At 43.6% G+C, this 19,125-nt stretch overlaps 1 protein-coding gene across 1 annotated transcript in view; it reads right to left on the bottom strand.

Annotated features, from left to right (window-relative positions):
* LOC308396860 (alpha-2-macroglobulin-like) overlaps positions 1–13,357 on the bottom strand; it is a gene marked incomplete at its 3' end in the record, with an annotated part of 40,650 nt that extends 27,293 nt beyond the window's left edge. The window contains exons 1-5 of the mRNA XM_080882487.1: positions 13,060–13,357; positions 11,353–11,470; positions 11,150–11,259; positions 10,886–11,053; positions 10,424–10,651 (exon numbers count right to left, since the gene is read on the bottom strand). Of these exons, the coding sequence (XP_080738613.1) occupies positions 10,424–10,651; positions 10,886–11,053; positions 11,150–11,259; positions 11,353–11,470; positions 13,060–13,164 (729 nt within the window). The 5' untranslated portion in view covers positions 13,165–13,357. The remainder of the gene's footprint in view (positions 1–10,423; positions 10,652–10,885; positions 11,054–11,149; positions 11,260–11,352; positions 11,471–13,059) is intronic.
* Between the last annotated feature and the right edge of the window lie 5,768 nt (positions 13,358–19,125).

Here is a 19,125-nt window from a genome sequence, read left to right as displayed (position 1 = left end):
AGAATATAACAAAGAAAAGATGAGTAAGAAACACAAAGAAATATCAGCAATGTTCACTTGGGTTTTGTAATTGGATGCAATGGTATTCTGAGTAAAAGTTACAACCTGTAGATGAGTATTGCCAGTGCAATTTACTTGTGTATTTCACATAAAAAATAGATGGTTCTAGTAAGTAAATATTACTTAGAAATAGCCCGAGTAAAGATTACAAGCACTTTCTGTGTGGAAAAAGTTGCCTAGCTTTTTTTAAGTAAATGTCACTCCAATTTTTTTTCAGTGTACCAACGCGGGAGACCACGTCCTATTGTGGCCACATTCGGCCACTTTAAACAAAAGCAGGGAATTAAAAGGAACGGACTTCAGCGTGAACGACCAGTTCCCCAAAGAGATCCTGGAACGACGCAGGGTCCTTTTCCCAATCCGACGCGGCTTCATCCAGAAGGGCTCCCGCGCTGTCATCGCTGTGGACCGGCTGTACGTGGATGGACAGCTCCACCGCGACCCCAACATCACTCCGTGGCTGTATTAACCTCACACCAGATAAGAATCCACTACACCCTTTCCCTATCCACTCACACTAACTTGCATTAACTTAACATTAACATCTGTTTAACTTACCAGTATCAAATTGCATCTTAAGTGTGATATGATAGCAGAATTAACACCGTCACTCTCCGTCAACGGTTTGATTGGAATGTTTTCGGGGTTTGTTTTTTTTTTCTTCTCTCTTTTTCCCCCTCTTGTTTTTATGCTGCTCACCCTTGTCCTTGGTTTCTTTCTTTATTTCTTTCACTGCTTCGATTACCTGCTTCCACACTAGGGCTGGGTATCGTCACTGATTTCTAGAATCGATTCAATTCCGATTCACAAGGTCCCGAATCGATTTGATCCACGATTCGATTTAATTCGATTCTATTCAATTTGAATCTGGGAAATTTTGACAGAAATATTATAATTCAGATCAGTACATTTACATATTTTTGTATCTATAAAAAGGAAGCTGACACACGCAAGACTTTATCACAGGTGTGAGCGTCACAGCAGATGCCTTTGTGTCAAAGTAGCTGAGGATAAAACATAGAAAAACATGAAGGTGATTTTCCTGTTCTGGGATTTTATAAAAATATTCTGCAGTACATCAAAAACGAAAGAAAACCATTAATCAACATATGAACATCACCTCTGATGTTACAGCGGTTTTATTAGAGACACGGTTAAGCGTTTTGCATTTTGAATAATTTTAAAAAGTTTAAATTTGTTCAGTATTGAACAGCAGAAATTAGGTTTTCTTTTCGGAAGTATATAAAACGAAAAGAAAAAAAAACAGCGGCCGACAGCGCTGTAAACAACGGTAGTCTTGTGCGTAACAAGTAAGTGAATAATGAAGATGGGAAACTGTTCTTGAAGTACAGAGAGAGAGAGAGAGAGCTGTGCATCTTGGACGAAGCAAAACAGTAAAAGTCAGAGTGAATTCATGACGATGTTTATGTGAAGCATAGTTTGGATCTTCTTTTGCTGCTGGTTCGGTCAATATTGTTTGGAGAGACATCAAGCTAACAGCTTTAGAATCAGCGCATAAAGGGCATGAACACAAAGCGCCGACCCGCCGACAGATCAGAATCAGCGAGCTGTCGGCTTTCAGCCCCGACCGTGAGAAAGGCGACATCTAACTGATTCTGATCCGCAGGTCGTGCTGTGTGTTTAAGTCTTTGTGCAGAATCCCTGTACCTGCTCTCATTTACTGTCTTAGCTGTTTGGTGGTTGTTGAAATTTTGTGAGGTTTCACCAGAGATTCTGGCATTTCGGGCAAAATAAATTTATATTAAAAAATCGATTCAGGATTTTAATGAATCGATTTTACGTTATCCAAGCCAGAATCGATTTTAATCGATGAAGCGATTATAAAAACCCACCCCTATTCCACACTCATCCACAAACAACATCCTTTATTTCCACACATACGCACCATGCGCTCAACGGCAGCACATTCACTTCAGTCAGACAGCGCACACAGTCGTTTAGGATACACACACTTAAGCCAAGCCTACATATTAGTAAATATGCAAACACAAGTCAGACTCAGGGAGCATCTCGCCACACATTTTTTCTCTCTCTCCTTCGTGTGTGTTTAGTTAGTTTGTTTGTTTGCTTGTTTTAATCAATTTTAAATCATGCTTTTTATTTGTTTTTGTTTCTAATGTCTCTGTAAAGCACTTTGAATCACCTTGTTGTTGAATTATGCTATACAAATAAATTTGCCTTGCCTTTATTTATGAACAAGTGACATATTCTCTCCACCTGTCTAAGCGACGCACACAGCATACACCCCTAGTTATACACAGACATCTATGGGTACACTGAGGTTCATTACATGGAATATAAATGGAGCTGGCTCCAGAGAAAAGAGATTAAAAATATTTAACCAACTCAAAAAACTACAGGCGGATGTTGTCCTATTACAAGAGACCCACAGACCTCTTAGAGGTTCGAATGGACTTAAAACACCTGAGTTTCCTAATGTGTTCTCAGCTTGTTATAATTCTAGACAAAGGGGAGCAGCAATTTTAATACATAAAAATATTAATTTCACAGTACTCGATACAGTTATAGATCCAGAGGGTAGATTCTTAATCATTAAACTATCTATACGTGATAAAAAGCTATGTATTGCAAGTGTATATGGTCCAGATGTTGATGATCCCTCATTCTTTCACGGTTTTTTCAGTGCACTCTCTGAACACTTAGATGGCACACTTGTTCTTGGAGGCGACCTCAACCTTGGACTAAATGAAGACATGGATAGGCTCAATACAGCGGGAACTCAGCGTAATTGGCAGTCCACAAATATAATCAAACAGTATATGAGCGACTTTGGTCTTTGCGATGCATGGCGCTCCCTTCACCCCACCAGTAAGGCATATTCTTTTTTCTCACATGTCCATCACTCCTACTCTCGTCTGGATTATTTTTTGGTCAGCAGCTCACTGCTGAACGACATTTCAGACACTGAGATTCACCCTATAGCTGTCAGCGATCATGGTCCTGTATCTTTAACACTAATGCACAAGAATAATACTACGCCAAGAAAAAACTGGAGATTTAATATATCACTACTTAAAGATGAAGACTTTATTAAATATTTTAAAAAAGAGTGGACTTCATATTTGGACTATAATGACACTCCCGAAACATCAGCTTCTGTTCTATGGGAAGCAGGGAAAGCTGTGATGAGAGGTAAAATAATTTCTTTCTCATCACATAAAAAGAAAAAAGAAAACAAAAATACTCAGGAATTAGAAAAAACATCAAATCCATAGAAGAAGCCTACGCGTCCCACCAAGATCAGGAAACATTGAAGAAAATACGCAAAACAAAACTAGAATTACACTCAACAAAAATATAAGCGCAACACCTTTGTTACTGCTCCCATTCCCCATGGGATGGACGTAGAGACCTAAAATTCATTCCAGATACACAATATAACCATCCCTCCCAAACAGTGGTCACAAATCAGTCCAAATGTGTGGTAGTGGGCACATCTGCCATATTGAGATAATCCATCCCACCTCACAGGTGTGCCACATCAGGATGCTGATCTGACATCATGAGTAGTGCACAGGTGTACCTCAGACTGCCCACAACAAAAGGCCACCCTGGAATGTGCAGTTTTGTCTCACAGCAAAATGCCACAGATGCCACAAGCAATGAGGGAGCGTGCAATTGGCATGCTGACAGCAGGAATGTCAACCAGATCTGTCGCCCGTGCATTGAATGTTCATTTCTCAACCATAAGCCGTCTCCACAGGCGTTTCAGAGAATATGGCAGCACATCCAACCGGCCTCACAACCGCAGACCTCGTGTAACCAAACCAGCCCAGGACCTCCACATCCAGCAGGTTCACCTCCAAGATCGTCTGAGACCAGCCACCCAGACAGCTGCTGGAACAATTGGTTTGCACAACCAAACAATTTCTGCACAAACTGTCAGAAACCGTCTCAGGGACGCTCAACTGCATGCCCGTCGTCCTCATCGGGGTCTTGACCTGACTCCAGCTCGTCGCCGTAACAGACTTGTGTGGGCAAATGCTCACATTCGATGGCGTCTGGCACGTTGGAGAGGTGTGCGCTTCACGGATGAATCATGGTTCACATTGTTCAGGGCAGATGGCAGCTGAGAATGTCCCAGTTCTTGCATGGCCAGCATACTCACCGGACATGTCACCCATTGAGCAGGTTCGGGATGTGCTTGACCGGCGTATACGACAGCGTGTACCAGTTCCCACGAATATCCAACAACCTCGCACAGCCATTGAAGTGGAGTGGACCAACATTCCACAGGCCACAATTGACAATCTGATAGACTCCATGCGACGATGTGTTGCACTGCATGAGGCAAATGGTGGTCACACCAGATACTGACCGGTTCTGGGTCCCCAGACCCCCAATAGCGCAAAAAACTGCACATTCCAGGGTGGCCTTTTGTTGTGGGCAGTCTGAGGTACACCTGTGCACTACTCATGATGTCAGATCAGCATCCTGATGTGGCACACCTGTGAGGTGGGATGGATTATCTCAATATGGCAGATGTGCCCACTACCACACATTTGGACTGATTTGTGACCACTGTTTTGGAGGGATGGTTATATTGTGTATCTGGAATGAGTTTTAGGTCTCTACGTCCATTCCATGGGGAATGGGAGCAGTAACAAAGGTGTTGCGTTTATATTTTTGTTGAGTGTAAATGAGATATTTGGTAAAAAAACAAAATTCTTAGTACAAAGACTACGCTTACAAAATTATGAACATGGTAATAAATCCAGTCAATTTCTAGCAAACCAGCTAAAAATAAATAAAGAAAAAACAACTATATGTGCTGCTAAAGATTTATCTGGGAACACAATATATGAACCGATACAAATAAACAACATTTTCAGGTATTTCTATAAAACGTTGTATTCACCACAAATAAACCCATCTAAAAAAGAAATTGATCAGTTTTTGGACAACATAACTCTTCCAAAATTATTAGACACTCAAGCAATGGCACTGGATTCACCACTGACACCAGGTGAACTCCAGGAAGCCCTGATAAGTATGCCCAATAATAAGGCTCCAGGTCCAGATGGCTTTCCTGCAGAATTCTACAAAGAATTAGACCTTAAAAATAATCTGCAAAGCTCTCTCAAAGAGACTAAAGAAAATAACCCCCTTCTTAATTCCTCCTGACCAAACTGGTTTCATAAAAGGTAGGCACTCATCAACAAATACACGTAGATTACTTAATTTGATAGACTACTCATACAGTAAAAACACCGAAACTACAATATTTTCTTTAGATGCAGAAAAAGCATTTGACAGAGTTAACTGGAAATTTCTATTTGCAACTTTACTTTTTGGATCCTCTTTCATAAACTGGTTAAAAATATTATATAATTCCCCAACAGCTTGTGTCAGAACAAATGACCAGACATCCTCCAGCTTCTGTCTCTTGAGGGGCACCAGGTAGGGATGCCCACTCTCCCCTTCACTGTTTGCAATTTTTATTGAACCACTAGCAGCAGCAATCAGACAGAATTCAGTAATTAAGGGCATAAAATGCAAGAACGTGGAACATAAAATCAGCCTTTTTGCGGATGATGTCTTACTCTTTCTCCAAAATTCACAAACCAATATCTCTGGGGTGATTGAATTGATAAACTCTTTTGCAAGAATATCAGATTACTCAATTAACTGGTCTAAATCTACAGTCCTACCGATTAATTGCTCCCTCCATAATTCCTCTTCTACACCATTGCAATCGAGAAATATAAAATATTTAGGTATTAATGTTTCTCCCAAGCTTGCAGATCTAACTAAATTAAACCATATCCCACTTTTAAAGAAGGTAGAAGGTGATCTGGCTAGGTGGAAATGTCTACCCATATCACTCATGGGAAGGGTTGCCGCTATAAAAATGATAGTCTTACCAAAAATAAATTATTTATTCTCAATGATCCCAACTAAACCGCCACAAGATTGGTTCAGATCTCTAGATTCATGTATGTCCAAATTCCTTTGGAAAAATAAACCCCCACGTATAAGCTTAAAAACACTACAAAAGACCAAGGATAAAGGAGGATTAGAACTGCCTAACTTTCAGCACTACTTCTTAGCCAACAGGCTTCAGTTTATCTCAGGATGGCTAAAACATACCCTCTTAGATGAACCTTGGCTAGATGTAGAACAAGCACTTTGCAATAATCTAGAGATCTCAGACCTACCATTTATCAGCTCAAACATCCAACGACATGAATGCTTCAAAAGCGTCAGCATCAGCTCTTCTCTGACAGCATGGTGGGAGTTTCTAAAATTGACGGAGTCTTCATTAATCCCATGCAAACGTACACCTATCTGGAACAACCCTGACATATTGCAAAACAATAATATGATAAACTTTCCAGATTGGAGTGGTAAAGGAATCAAATATTTAGAACATATATTAGCAGGAACAGAATTTATTTCATTTGACAGACTAGTTACACAATATGGGATCAACAAGAAAAGATTTTTAGAATATCAACAAATTAAATTCATAGTAAAAAAGAAATTTAAACCGGGTCAAGTTGAACTACAAACACCACCAAATGTGGTTCAATTTCTTACTCTTAAAACCCCCAAATTACTATCCAAAATATACAGAATGCTTTCTAAAACAGATGAATCAATATAACTTCCTATTGCAAAATGGGAAGCGGATTTATCAGTTAACTTAGACCTAAACTTCTGGTCTCAGATTTGCTTAAAAAACTTTCATTTAATTAGAAATCCCAGTCTTCAATTAATTCAATACAAAATATTACATAGAGTGCACTATACAGGTCATCGGATGTTCAAGATGGGCTTTACGTCTACCAACAACTGCTCACACTGCCAAACCAATTCACCGGACAATTATATCCACGATCTTTGGTTCTGTCCACCAGTTCAGAAGTTTTGGCGCGAGATATGTGAAGACTTATCAAAGTGTCTGAAATGTAACATTCCAACTTCCCCCTTAGTGTGTTTGTTGGGCAGCTTAGATAATGTCACTTCAGAAAAGAATATAGCCCATATGGTTTTCACTGCCCTATGCATAGCCAAGAAAACAGTCCTCATGAACTGGAAAAATAAAAATTATCTTAATTCTAACCAATATAGAAATTATCTATTAGATTACATTAGTCATGATACAGCCTCTGCCACCACATCAGATCAATTGCTCTGGGCTCCTTTTATCAGCTCCATCACCTAGTGGGGGGGTCATAGTTTGGTCCCACCTTCGCTGTTTTTATTGGTTGTGGTTGTGATTGGTGTGGGGGTAGGGACAGGCTTAGGGCGTCGGGGGGTTCCCCGGGAGCATCTTCCTTGAGGGGCTCAACCCGGGGTAGCGGTCATGTCCGGTTAGGGGCTCTGTTGGCTCTCAGGTGACTGTTTCCTCATGGCTGCGTGCAGCGGGGCTAGGGGAGGGTCTGTGCTGATGGACGTGGGTTACTGACCTAGTAGCCTGGCTGCCCCTGGGTGGGTTCGGGACAGGCGTGAGGTTCTGGGGGCGCTCCGTCTCTGGGCTGGGGCCCTGGCTGGGCCTTGGGGGCTTGGGTCCTGGTTGGTATGTTGCTGGGGTTGTGGGCGGGTGGGTGTATGGGGGCCCGGCCCTGGAGCAGGGTGCCGCCAGTGCATCGAGCCACCTGGGGGGTCTTCAACTGGTGGGGGAGGTTGATAGACCTTGCAGGAGCTCTCCTCTCTTCAGGAACTCACTCTGCAGGAGGGGGAGATACAGGAGGGGTGGAGGAAGATCTCAGCCTGGGCGTCTATTGTCTTGTGTAGTCTGGAAGATGAGTGGATGACGGGGTGGGTGCAGTTTTCTCTGTGGTGGGGTCGGGTGGGCTGTCCCGGGCGGTGCTGCTGTTCTGAGCCCCAGTCCGGATGGGCCTAGGCCCCCTTTCCCTGGCGGGTTGAGGAGTATGGGGGTGCCTACTGGGGTCAGCGGGGGAGCTGGCCCCAGGGAGGGGTCACTTGCCCCTCCCTTCCTTCCCTCCCCATCTCCAGCTGCCTCCCTCTTCCCGCTCCACCACAACCACCCACACGTGCAGGGCCTTGGAGTAGGGGTATGTCACCAGGGTGCAGGGGGGGCTACCCCCCCTCTGTCCCCTTCTGGCTGCCTCTGCCTCAATTTTATCTCACAACTTAGACATTCACATTACTCACACTCTCATTACACATACATATAGGATCTTGGGGGTGGGCACGCTACATGGAATCCAAATTACCATCAGGGTGTACACCTCACCCCTGGCGTCGTTGCCCACCTCTCAATTTTAAATACACGTAGACATTGAGGGCTAGCAGGAGGGACTATGCGCTTACCTGCTGCTCTCTGGCAGGTAGCTCCATGCCCTCCTGGGTTTTAAAGGCACCTTAGAACACACATGCATCAACACTACAATGAGCGGGTGGAGGGAGGTTTGGAGTCTTCTCACACCCCCGTTCTCTGCGACCTGCTGGAGCGGGGGGCGTTGGTGGTTCTTTGTGTCCGGGGATGGGCGCCCAGGTACACACCGGCTCACTCCTTGGCGGCCGCTTATCGGGGCCTGGAGCCTGGGGCTCGCTCGGGCCACTTCGGGGGTGGGGTGCCCTCGGTTTCTCAGTCTGGGGCTCGGTCACTCTGGCACAGCTGGCTGCCGGCGGAGCTCACGGGCGCGTCACTGCAACCCCCCTGGCTTCTGCTCCGCGGCTGCTGAGTGAGCCCTCATCTGGGACTCTCCTCAGCTCTTTCTGGGACAGTGGCGCGGCTGCCCCTCTGTTGGTCTTCCTTGGTCTCTTGTGTTCTGAGGGCCTCTGGATGTCTGGAGTTTTGATCTCCTCCATACCTGCTTCATGCCCTGGAGGACGGGGCTGTGGCCCCCCCACACCCTCTAGCAGATCATTACATGAAGGAACCTTTTAAAAAAACAAGCGCATCCATGCTCACAGGTGTACACACGGGTGATCACACCCACAAACTACACCCTTTTTGGCTCCTACCTCAAAGCACACTGTGTTCTGTTGATCTTATGTGCTGCACAATAATGTTTAATATTTAGTATTTACTGTCATATTCCCATAGATCATTGTGATGTTGTTTATTCTATTACTCTTGTTCTCTTCTGCTTGTTTTCTTTTTTCTTTCTCAACAGGTGATCCAGGTGATTGATATATGCATTTTCTTTTTTTTGTCTGCTTTCTTAGTTGGTTTTTGTTTTTTGCCCTTTATCCCCGTCCCTCTTCTCTGCTGTTTTTCTTTCCCTCTTCCTTTCTCCCTTTTCTTTTCCTCATTCAAGTCTGTCCCGTATCTAGCAAGTGAAAATAAAAAATAAATAAAATAAACAATAAAAGGTGAATCAAATGGACCATTATGGCAAGGCCGGGATGGTCAATTTGGTAAAGTAAATCCGTTGGGCATCTTTCTTCGCCTTTAGACAATAATTCTGATGCAAAAGAGCCAAACGGGACAGGCAAAAAATAAATTGAAAAAAAAAAAAAAAAGGAATTTTACCAACGACAGAAGAATGTACTATAAATCTGTTCTTCCATGTTGTATTATTGCCGCCTACTGGAGGAGCTGAGTATTGTGCTTTGGACGGATGTTCAATTAAGGCGCACATGTATGGGCTCAAATTTTGGTCATTATTTTGTACTTGTAAATCAGTTTTGTAAGTGTAAAAAGAATTTGTATGTCTGTAAAAAAGATTTGTATATGTGTAAATTTCACACGTATTTATAACCAAAAAATACGTGTGAAACTCTGCACTCAAGTTTCAAGGTCCAAGAACGAATTTTGAACCAATTTTTCTTCCTTTCAGCCGATTGGTCAATGTCATGTCAATCACAAATTTAAATATCTATATCCAAATATACAATACACAGAACAGAGAGAAAACACCTGTGGAACACTAACTAAATGTGGAGTCACTAAAAGACAAGACTTGAAAAGTGCAGGGGAAACACAGGGAAAGCATGATTAACTAGAGCAGAACCCAGATGACTAAATCTACGAAGGCCTAAGAATATAAATACTTAACAGAGAGAGAAAACTAAGGATATCATGAACAAAGGACTAAACACTGAGGCTAATTACTAAGCTGACAGAAAATGATGAGGGACAAAACAGAGGAACCAGACATGAAGTCTGTGATTCACGAGACAGACGCCCTCCCTAGTTTTAAGTTTAGGCTTTTTCCTTTTTTCTAAAGCATATAGTTTGGGCTGGATCAGTATTTAGGCTGAAATAGATCGAAGCTGCTGGATTCTCATGATGGACTGAAAGTTTCTTCTTCAGTCATGATGGGCATTACAACAGTACTTTTTTAGCAAACACACAAAAGGTCTGGCCATGGTAAACTTTGTAGTAAACCCAGAGATAACTCACCAGATAAATGACATCCACAGACCCCGGAGACTCTCCCACTATAGTGTAGTTGACTGATACGTCTTCTTCTGCATCACAGGGAAGTGATTTATCCTTCTTCTGTACCTCTAGAGAGCTGATTGTTTTAATATCAGGAGAAGACGGCTGGGACATGGATAATGTGTGAAATCCCCTGTCATAGTATGCAGTTTTGTATTGTTGGTTGCCCACTGTTGGTGTCAGGCTTGCCTAGTTGGGGATAGGAAACAAAAATTTAAAAACTTGATCTACAAATAACATTGGTCAACGAGGCTTTATAAGCAAGGCAAAGGTGGAGGAAGATGAGTCATAAACTGTTTCAGGATTGCAGCTTATTACTGTGGGAGGTATTTGGACATTTGCAGCCTATCAGAAACCAATTGTGGCTTCATGCTGCTGTCATGGCTGCATTAAATTACACATTGTTTCCGTGTGTCAGCTCACATGGAGTTGGATATCCTGGTCAAAGTTATCAGTGCTGAAAGAAAATGAGGCCACACCATTGCTGTCAGTTGTCAGATTTTGTAGTGAGCGTGGTTGCCACATTTGTCCCGTGAACAGGTAGACCGGTGCATCACAAACTGGTGTATTATTGTGGTACACTGCTCTGACCTGTTGAAGAACACAATGCTCTATCAATGGAAAATACAAACAATTTAAATGTGCTTTGTACGACAAACTGAGCTGAAAACAACATGTTAGGCTTACTTTTCCTTCCACATTAGATCCCCGTTCCCAAACCTTGGGCACGTTAATAAAAGACACTTTTCCAAGGACGTAAGAAATCGTGACTCTCTTCTCTTGAGGGAGTGAAACACCTGAATGTAAAAACGTTCATGTTACAATCCTGTGAATGCCTTTTTGGTTAAATACACATCGATGTGTCATTTTAAAGGAATAACACAACTTGCCTGTTCCCTCTTCTTCCACTTTGGCCCTGATATCCAGAACATCATGAAGCCTCCTTTGGTCTATTTTAGTAAAAATTGACATGTTGAAGGAAAAAGTTGCACAGCCAGTCTTGTCTGCCTGGAAAGAACAATAAAGAAAGAAAATCACTGCTGTGTGCGATACAAGAATAAACCAAAATTAGAATCAAATCTCATTCACAATCGAATCTATAAAATATATTAAATGTTCAAACTATGAGATTTTATAGAGTCATGAAAAACGTGAGCTCATTTAGCATTTGATGAATTCTACATGCATGAAAGCTGGTGCAACAACGGGACCAGAGGAGAACGCTCTACAGGGTGGGCCATTTATATGGATACACCGTAATAACATGGGAATGGTTGGTGATATTAAAGTCCTGTTTGTGGCACATTAGTATATGTGAGGGGGCAAACTCCTCAAGATGGGTGGTGACCATGGTGGCCATTTAGAAGTCGGCCATCTTGGATACAACTTTTGTTTTTTCATTAGGGAGAGGGCCATGTGACACATCAAACTTATTGGTAATGTCACAAGAACAACAATGGTTTGCTTGGTTTCAACGTAACTTTATACATAAAAACATATATTTATAAAATAATAGAATATAATTTTATATTTATATTTCAATATCACAATAATCTTCCAATTTAGAACTACAAGTTAAAAAAGAACTAACATACAGTGGGGCAAAAAAGTATTTAGTCAGCCACCGATTGTGCAAGTTCCCCCACTTAAAATGATGACAGAGGTCAGTAATTTGCACCAGAGGTACACGTCAACTGTGAGAGACAGAATGTGAAAAAGAAATCCATGAATTCACATGGTAGGATTTGTAAAGAATTTATTCGTAAATCAGGGTGGAAAATAAGTATTTGGTCAATAACAAAAATACAACTCAATACTTTGTAACATAACCTTTGTTGGCAATAACAGAGAGCCCCAGATCGAGGGAGATTATCAGTGGTCTTGGTCTTGTATGTCTTCCATTTTCTGATGATTGCTCCCACAGTTGATTTTTTCACACCAAGCTGCTTGCCTATTGTAGATTCACTCTTCCCAGTCTGGTGCAGGTCTACAATACTTTTCCTGGTGTCCTTCGAAAGCTCTTTGGTCTTGGCCATGGCGGAGTTTGGAGTCTGACTGTTTGAGGCTGTGGACAGGTGTCTTTTATACAGATGATGAGTTCAAACAGGTGCCATTCATACAGGTAACGAGTGGGGGACAGAAAAGCGTCTTACAGAAGACGTTACAGGTCTGTGAGAGCCAGAGATTTTCCTTGTTTGAGGTGACCAAATACTTATTTTCCACCCTGATTTACGAATAAATTCTTTACTAATCCTACCATGTGGATTCATGGATTTTTTTTTCACATTCTGTCTCTCACAGTTGAAGTGTACCTCTGGTGCAAATTACTGACCTCTGTCATCATTTTAAGTGGGGGAACTTGCACAATGGGTGGCTGACTAAATACTTTTTTGCCCCACTGTAAATAAAATACACTTCAGCTAAATACTTCTCATTTATTTTCCCAAACCACACGGAGCTGCACTATAAGGACTAAAGAGCCGCACGCGGCCCCGGAGCCACAGGTTGCCGACCCCTGCTCTAGATCATGTTTACTCAAACATCAAACATGCATATAGAGATATACCCCTCCCCAACCTCCACCAGTCCGACCACACCTTTTGGTTCCTTGGTGTCCTCGTCTCTGCTGACATCTCCTGGACAGAGCGAGACTTTAGAGTGTAGTCAAGGCAGCACAGCCCTCTCCCATCCCTGATGGACATTTATTCCTCCCACTGCTTCAGCAGAGCAGCAAACATCACCAAGGACAGCTCCCACCCTGGTTTCAACATGTTCAGCCTGTTTCCCTCAGGGAAGTTCTACAGGTGCATCAGCACAAAGACCCATAGACTCAAATATAGTTTTCCTCTCAAAGGCCTGCAGTCAGTTCTCTCCTAGCCCTCTTGAGTTTCTGTGCATCACCAGACCTGAAGACGGCGTCCCTGACTTTCAGCAGGGAATGGATTTCTGCATTCAGCCAGGGCTTCTGGTTTGGATACCACATCACAGACTTGGTGGTGGTAACATCCTCCACACACTTACTAATGTAGCTGAGGACAGCCAATGTATACTCCTCTAAATCCAGCTTCCCCTTATACACAGCAGCATCCCTGAAGACCAGTCTGTGCATTTAAAGCAGTGCTGCAGTGCAGAGTCACCGTTGTGGTGCCACACAGTGATGGTTTTCTGTGTGGGTTTGGAGCATCCTAGTTCAGAATACAGTTACTTTGTTGAAATAAATGGATTACACGGCGGTGTTTCCTGTTTCATATATATTAGACTCAACTGTACACCGTGTTCGTGTTTTCCTCTGAAACAATAAGCTCCGTTGCAGCAGCCTTTCAACGCCTCTCTCTGTCTCTCGCAAGCAAAGTTGACCCACACAACAAAGCAAAGCTAGTTTTCGGCTACAAGCCCGATACGGAACCAATGTATTAGCCAGAGGTCCCTTTACTACGGTTCGGAGCCGCTGACCTGTTTTATATACGCGCGAAATAGTTTTCTACACGAGATCACTGCAAAAAGTGCAGCTTTACCTAATGTCCACCTACTGTTACTCATTTATATTAAGATCTAAAAATCTAGTTGGTGTTGATATGGAGAGTAACCTTCAGTAATCACACATCAATAGTACATTCACGTTGTTGTAAAAAGCAGGATAATATATTAAGTAATCCAAAGTATTCAGAATACGTTACTCTCATTGAGTAACGTAACGGAATACGTTACAAAATACATTTTGGGCATGTAATCTGTAGTTGAATACATTTTAAAAGTAACCTTCCCAACACTGGGCACATTGTTAAGCAGCCTGTAGCTAAAACACATCCTTTATTCCCATTTTGTTCTTTGAATCTAAAACAAACGCCAACAACAACAAATCATGAAAGCTTGCCAGAGCGAGTGCAGTCTGCATTTCCATTTGTGTTCGCATGTTTCATTAAACCACTGTAGCTATTTTCCATGTACATGCAACACATAAACAAATGAGGAGTGGCTCAATATTTTTTTAACTGTACCGCATCATGATGCCATAATGTGGCTTGACAACTACTAAAATACTGTATATATAGCTGTATGTACCAGTAACTTAGTAAATCAGTCAAAATTGTTAAAACTTTTAACAGAAGCTGAATCTTTTGATATCATCATATTATATTGTCAGCAATGTTCCCTCTAAGCTGTGCGCGTGCGCAATTGTGCACTGTTGGCACGGTCTCTGCGCACAGAAAATCTGAGTTGCGCACAAAGAAAACATCTAACCTGAATTGAAATTAAAATTAAAACTTCAACAATTCTGTTCTGCAGTGTCAGTCAGTCAGTGACTGGCTGCTCCTGTATGGGATCAGAACGATGCCACCTTATCCCATAATCCAGCCAATGATGCGATTCACATTGGTATATACGCAGCTAATCAACGTGGTTGATGACAGCGTCCTTATGTGCCGACGCCGGTGTTTTAGCGAGCAAAGCGGCTGATGTGGAGTGAAGCCACGTTAATGACAACGTGTACAACCATTGGAGATGTGAGCAGGACAGACGGAACAACTGACGGACAAAGTGTGGACTTTATACCAGTTTTTAAATTGTGTTGAACGGCCACGTAAAACCAGAGTTATGATAAAAATATCTGCAATGTTTGTTTTTCCTGAATACTGTCGTTGTTTATATTTACTGCGGGAAGAAACGTTTTATAAGAAGAAAGGCTCGAAAGCACTCTCCGCCTGTGAAAAACAAACCCCCCCACCCTTTCTTTCAAGATGGCGGCGCACGTAGTTGCAGCAGCTCAGTGTTCTACCGATCGATGCTATGTTTGGATAATTTTGTACGCCTTATGTTTGTTTTTGTGTTCTACCAGCCAAGCGAATAACATCTATAGCCGACATGATCTCCTCAAGATTGGAGTAAGCTACCGCGAGAGCGTGACTAGCAAATTTGTCCGCTTACACAAGATACCGGTGGAAATAGCGAGGAGTCCGGGCTCCCCATGGATTGTTATCCCTTCGGGGTGGAGGCGCAGGCGGCGTCGAGAGAGAAGGAGACGGCGAGGCTGCAGGGCCGGCGCGCTAGCCAGGCTACGGAGGCAGCCACTCAAACCACCGCTCCCCAGCCTATTCATCACAAATGCCAGATCCCTCGCGAACAAGTTGGACAAATTGAGATTGCAAATAGCAGCGAATAACTTCATCAAAGACTCATGCATCCTTCTTATCACTGAATCCTGGCTACATCAATCCATTCCAGACTCTGCTATTGAGCTAGCAGGCTATACCACACAGCGACATGACCGAACAGTGGACTCCGGTAAGCGCAAAGGAGGGGGGCTCTGTATGTATGTGAACAACAGCTGGTGTACCAACACAGTGATAATAGACCGTCACTGTTCACCGGACATTGAATATCTGACTGTTAAATGCAGGCCCATCTACCTACCTAGGGAGTTCACCGTTGTCATAATAACAGCTGTTTACATACCACCAGATGCTAATGCTAACTCTGCGATCGCACTCCTGCATACAAACATCAATAATAAACAGAGCACTTACCCTGACGCTGTACATATCATAGCAGGGGACTTCAATCACGCAGACTTAAAAAAAGCAATCCCCAAATTCCACCAGCACGTCAAGTGTGCCACTGGGGGTGACAAGATTCTGGACAAAGTTTATTCCAACATCAAAATGGGCTACAGGGCCAGACCTTTGCCACATCTGGGTCAGTCTGACCACTTGTCACTGTTTCTAATCCCTGCATATGCCCCCCTCAAGAAAACTGCTCTTACCATCACAAAGAATATTACCATATGGCCAGAGGGTGCCTCTCAGCAGCTGCAGGACTGTTTTGACAGGACTAACTGGGATATCTTTGAACATCAGGACTTGGAAATGTTCACAGACGGTGTCCTCTGCTATATAAAACACTGCATAGACACTGTTACAGCAGTCAAACGGATCCAGGCTTATCCCAACCAAAAGCCCTGGATGACCCGGGAGGTCAGGCAGCTGCTGAAGGAGAGGAACATTGCGTTCAGGTCTGGCAACAGGGATTACTACACCACAGCCCGATCCAACCTGAAGAGAGGCATCAGAGAGGCAAAGGGGGACTATAGGAGGAGGATCGAGGACCATTTGAAGAGTAATACCAGCCGGCAGGTGTGGCAAGGCATCCAGCACCTAACCAACTATAAGATCAATCTCGGAGCTGCGGACGGTGACCTGGAGCTGGCAGAGGAGCTGAATATCTTCTTTGCCCGCTTTGAGACCAGGGTACCGGAGGTATTGGAGCCACAGCAGCAACACGCCACCCATAGCAGCACCACCCTCACCCTGGAAGAGCACGAGGTGAGGCGCATGCTGCAGGCTGTTAACCCGAGGAAGGCGGCGGGTCCTGATGGTGTGCCAGGTCGAATATTGAGGGATTGTGCAGGACAGCTGGCTGGGATCTCCACCATAGTCCCCTTGCCTAAGAAGCCCCACATCACCGGCCTGAATGACTACAGACCGGTGGCACTCACCCCAGTGGTAATGAAATGCTTTGAGAAGCTGGTCCGCAGACACATCACAGCAGCCCTGCCCCGCAGCCTGGATCCACACCAGTTTGCCTACAGAGCAAACCGATCCACGGAAGACGCTGTAGCCACAGCACTCCATGCTGCATTAACTCACCTGGAAGAGCATGGTAGCTATGTGCGGATGCTCTTCGTGGATTACTGCTCAGCTTTTAACACCATCCTTCCACACAAACTGGTGGCCAAGCTACAAGACCTGGGGCTTCCATACAGCACCTGCATGTGGATCAACAGCTTCCTCTCGGGCCGTAGACAGAGAGTCAGAGTTGGCCATCACACATCCTCAGCCCTGAGTCTCAGCACTGGCTCACCCCAGGGCTGTGTGCTCAGTCCACTGCTCTACTCTCTCTACACACACGACTGCACTCCTCGCCACCACAGCAACATCTTTGTGAAATTTGCAGATGACACCACAGTGGTGGGGCTCATTTCCAAGGGAGACGAGTCTACGTACAGAGACGAGGTGGAGCAGCTGACGTCATGGTGTAAGGCCAATAACCTCCTCCTCAACACTTCAAAAACCAAAGAACTCATAATAGACTTCAGAAGGAAAAAGGCAGAGATCCAACCACTATTCATAAATGGGGACTGTGTAGAAAGGGTGGCAAGCTTCCGCTTCCTGGGAGTCAATATAGAGGAGAACCTTTCCTGGAGTGTGAACACCTCCGAGCTGCTGAAAAAGGCCCAACAGAGACTGTACTTCCTGAGAATTCTCAGGAGGAATAACATCACACAGAGACTGCTGGTGTCCTTCGACATAGCCACCATTGAGAGTGTTCTAACTTACTGCATATGCATCTGGTACACTAGCTGCACAGGGGCTCAGAGGAAAGCACTCCAAGGGATCATTAACACCGCCCAAAAGATCACTGGCTGCCCTCTCCCCACACTGGAAGTTCTACACAACGCCCACTGTTTTAAAAAGGCCCAAAACATCATAAAAGACACCTCACATCCTGGCCACTCCCTGTTCGAACTGTTGCCCTCAGGCAGATGGTACAGGGCAATCAGAGCAAGGACTAATAGACTCAAACACAGCTGTTATCCAACTGCAATAACACATCTGAATACTACAAAAAAATGTCCATCACGCCACTCTTGTGTTAATCTATGCACGGTCTGAAGCATGTGTGTGGGAACGTATGTGAATGTTTTACTGTTATATCTTATTAGTATTTTAAGTATTCTATCTATTTTATTTATTGAATTTTATTGTTTTATTTATATTTTGATATTGCTAGGGATGATGCAATGATCGGGGACCATTCTTCATTTCGTTGTTCTCATGACAATGACAATAAAGTTTCTGATTCTGATTCCTATTGGTTGAAAAATGTACCATGTCGACCAATCAAAAAATGATATGGCAAGTTGTTAAGAAACGGGGGAAGTTTTAGGAGTGACTGCGGTGTTTTGAGATGTGAGAGATTTGTGACGTTTAGCGCAAATCTTGTGTAGTTAGTGTGTAGTGTTGTCAGTAGTTTTGTTGTGTGTGTCAGAACAATGGTTTACAGGTGTTACAGCAGTGACACATCTGCTGCTGTCAGGCCTGCAGGTATCAGGCTGTTGTTCTCCTTCATCTCATAGTGGACAGAAATGATTTTTGGAGCGGCACAAATAATTTGTGTGGCATCAGATGTGATGCAGAACAGCTGATTGTTCTGTAAATAGTTTGAAATTTTATTTAAAAAAACACCTTGGCTGTATTTTTAGGTAAACAGCTGCAAAACACTTTGTTTATCAAAACTCAGTAACTTTTTTGGGGTGATCGTGGCTCAAGAGTTGGGAGTTCGCCTTGTAATCGGAAGGTTGTCGGTTCGAGCCCCGGCTTGGACCGTCTCGGTCGTTGTGTCCTTGGGCAAGACACTTCACCCGTTGCCTACTGGTGGTGGTCAGAGGGCCCGGTGGCGCCAGTGTCCGGCAGCCTCGCCTCTGTCAGTGCGCCCCAGGGTGGCTGTGGCTACATTGTCGCTTGCCACCAGTGTGTGAATGTGTGTGTGGATGACTGGATATGTAAAGCGCTTTGGGGTCCTTAGGGACTAGTAAAGCGCTATATAAATACAGGCCATTTTTTGAAGAAGTAACTTTATAATTAACTGCCCAACATTGGTCATTA

Source organism: Rhamphochromis sp. 'chilingali' (genome assembly GCF_963969265.1).
Source record: "Rhamphochromis sp. 'chilingali' genome assembly, chromosome: 1".
NCBI lineage: Eukaryota > Metazoa > Chordata > Actinopteri > Cichliformes > Cichlidae > Rhamphochromis > Rhamphochromis sp. 'chilingali'.
This window is presented reverse-complemented; position numbering and strand designations above follow the sequence as displayed.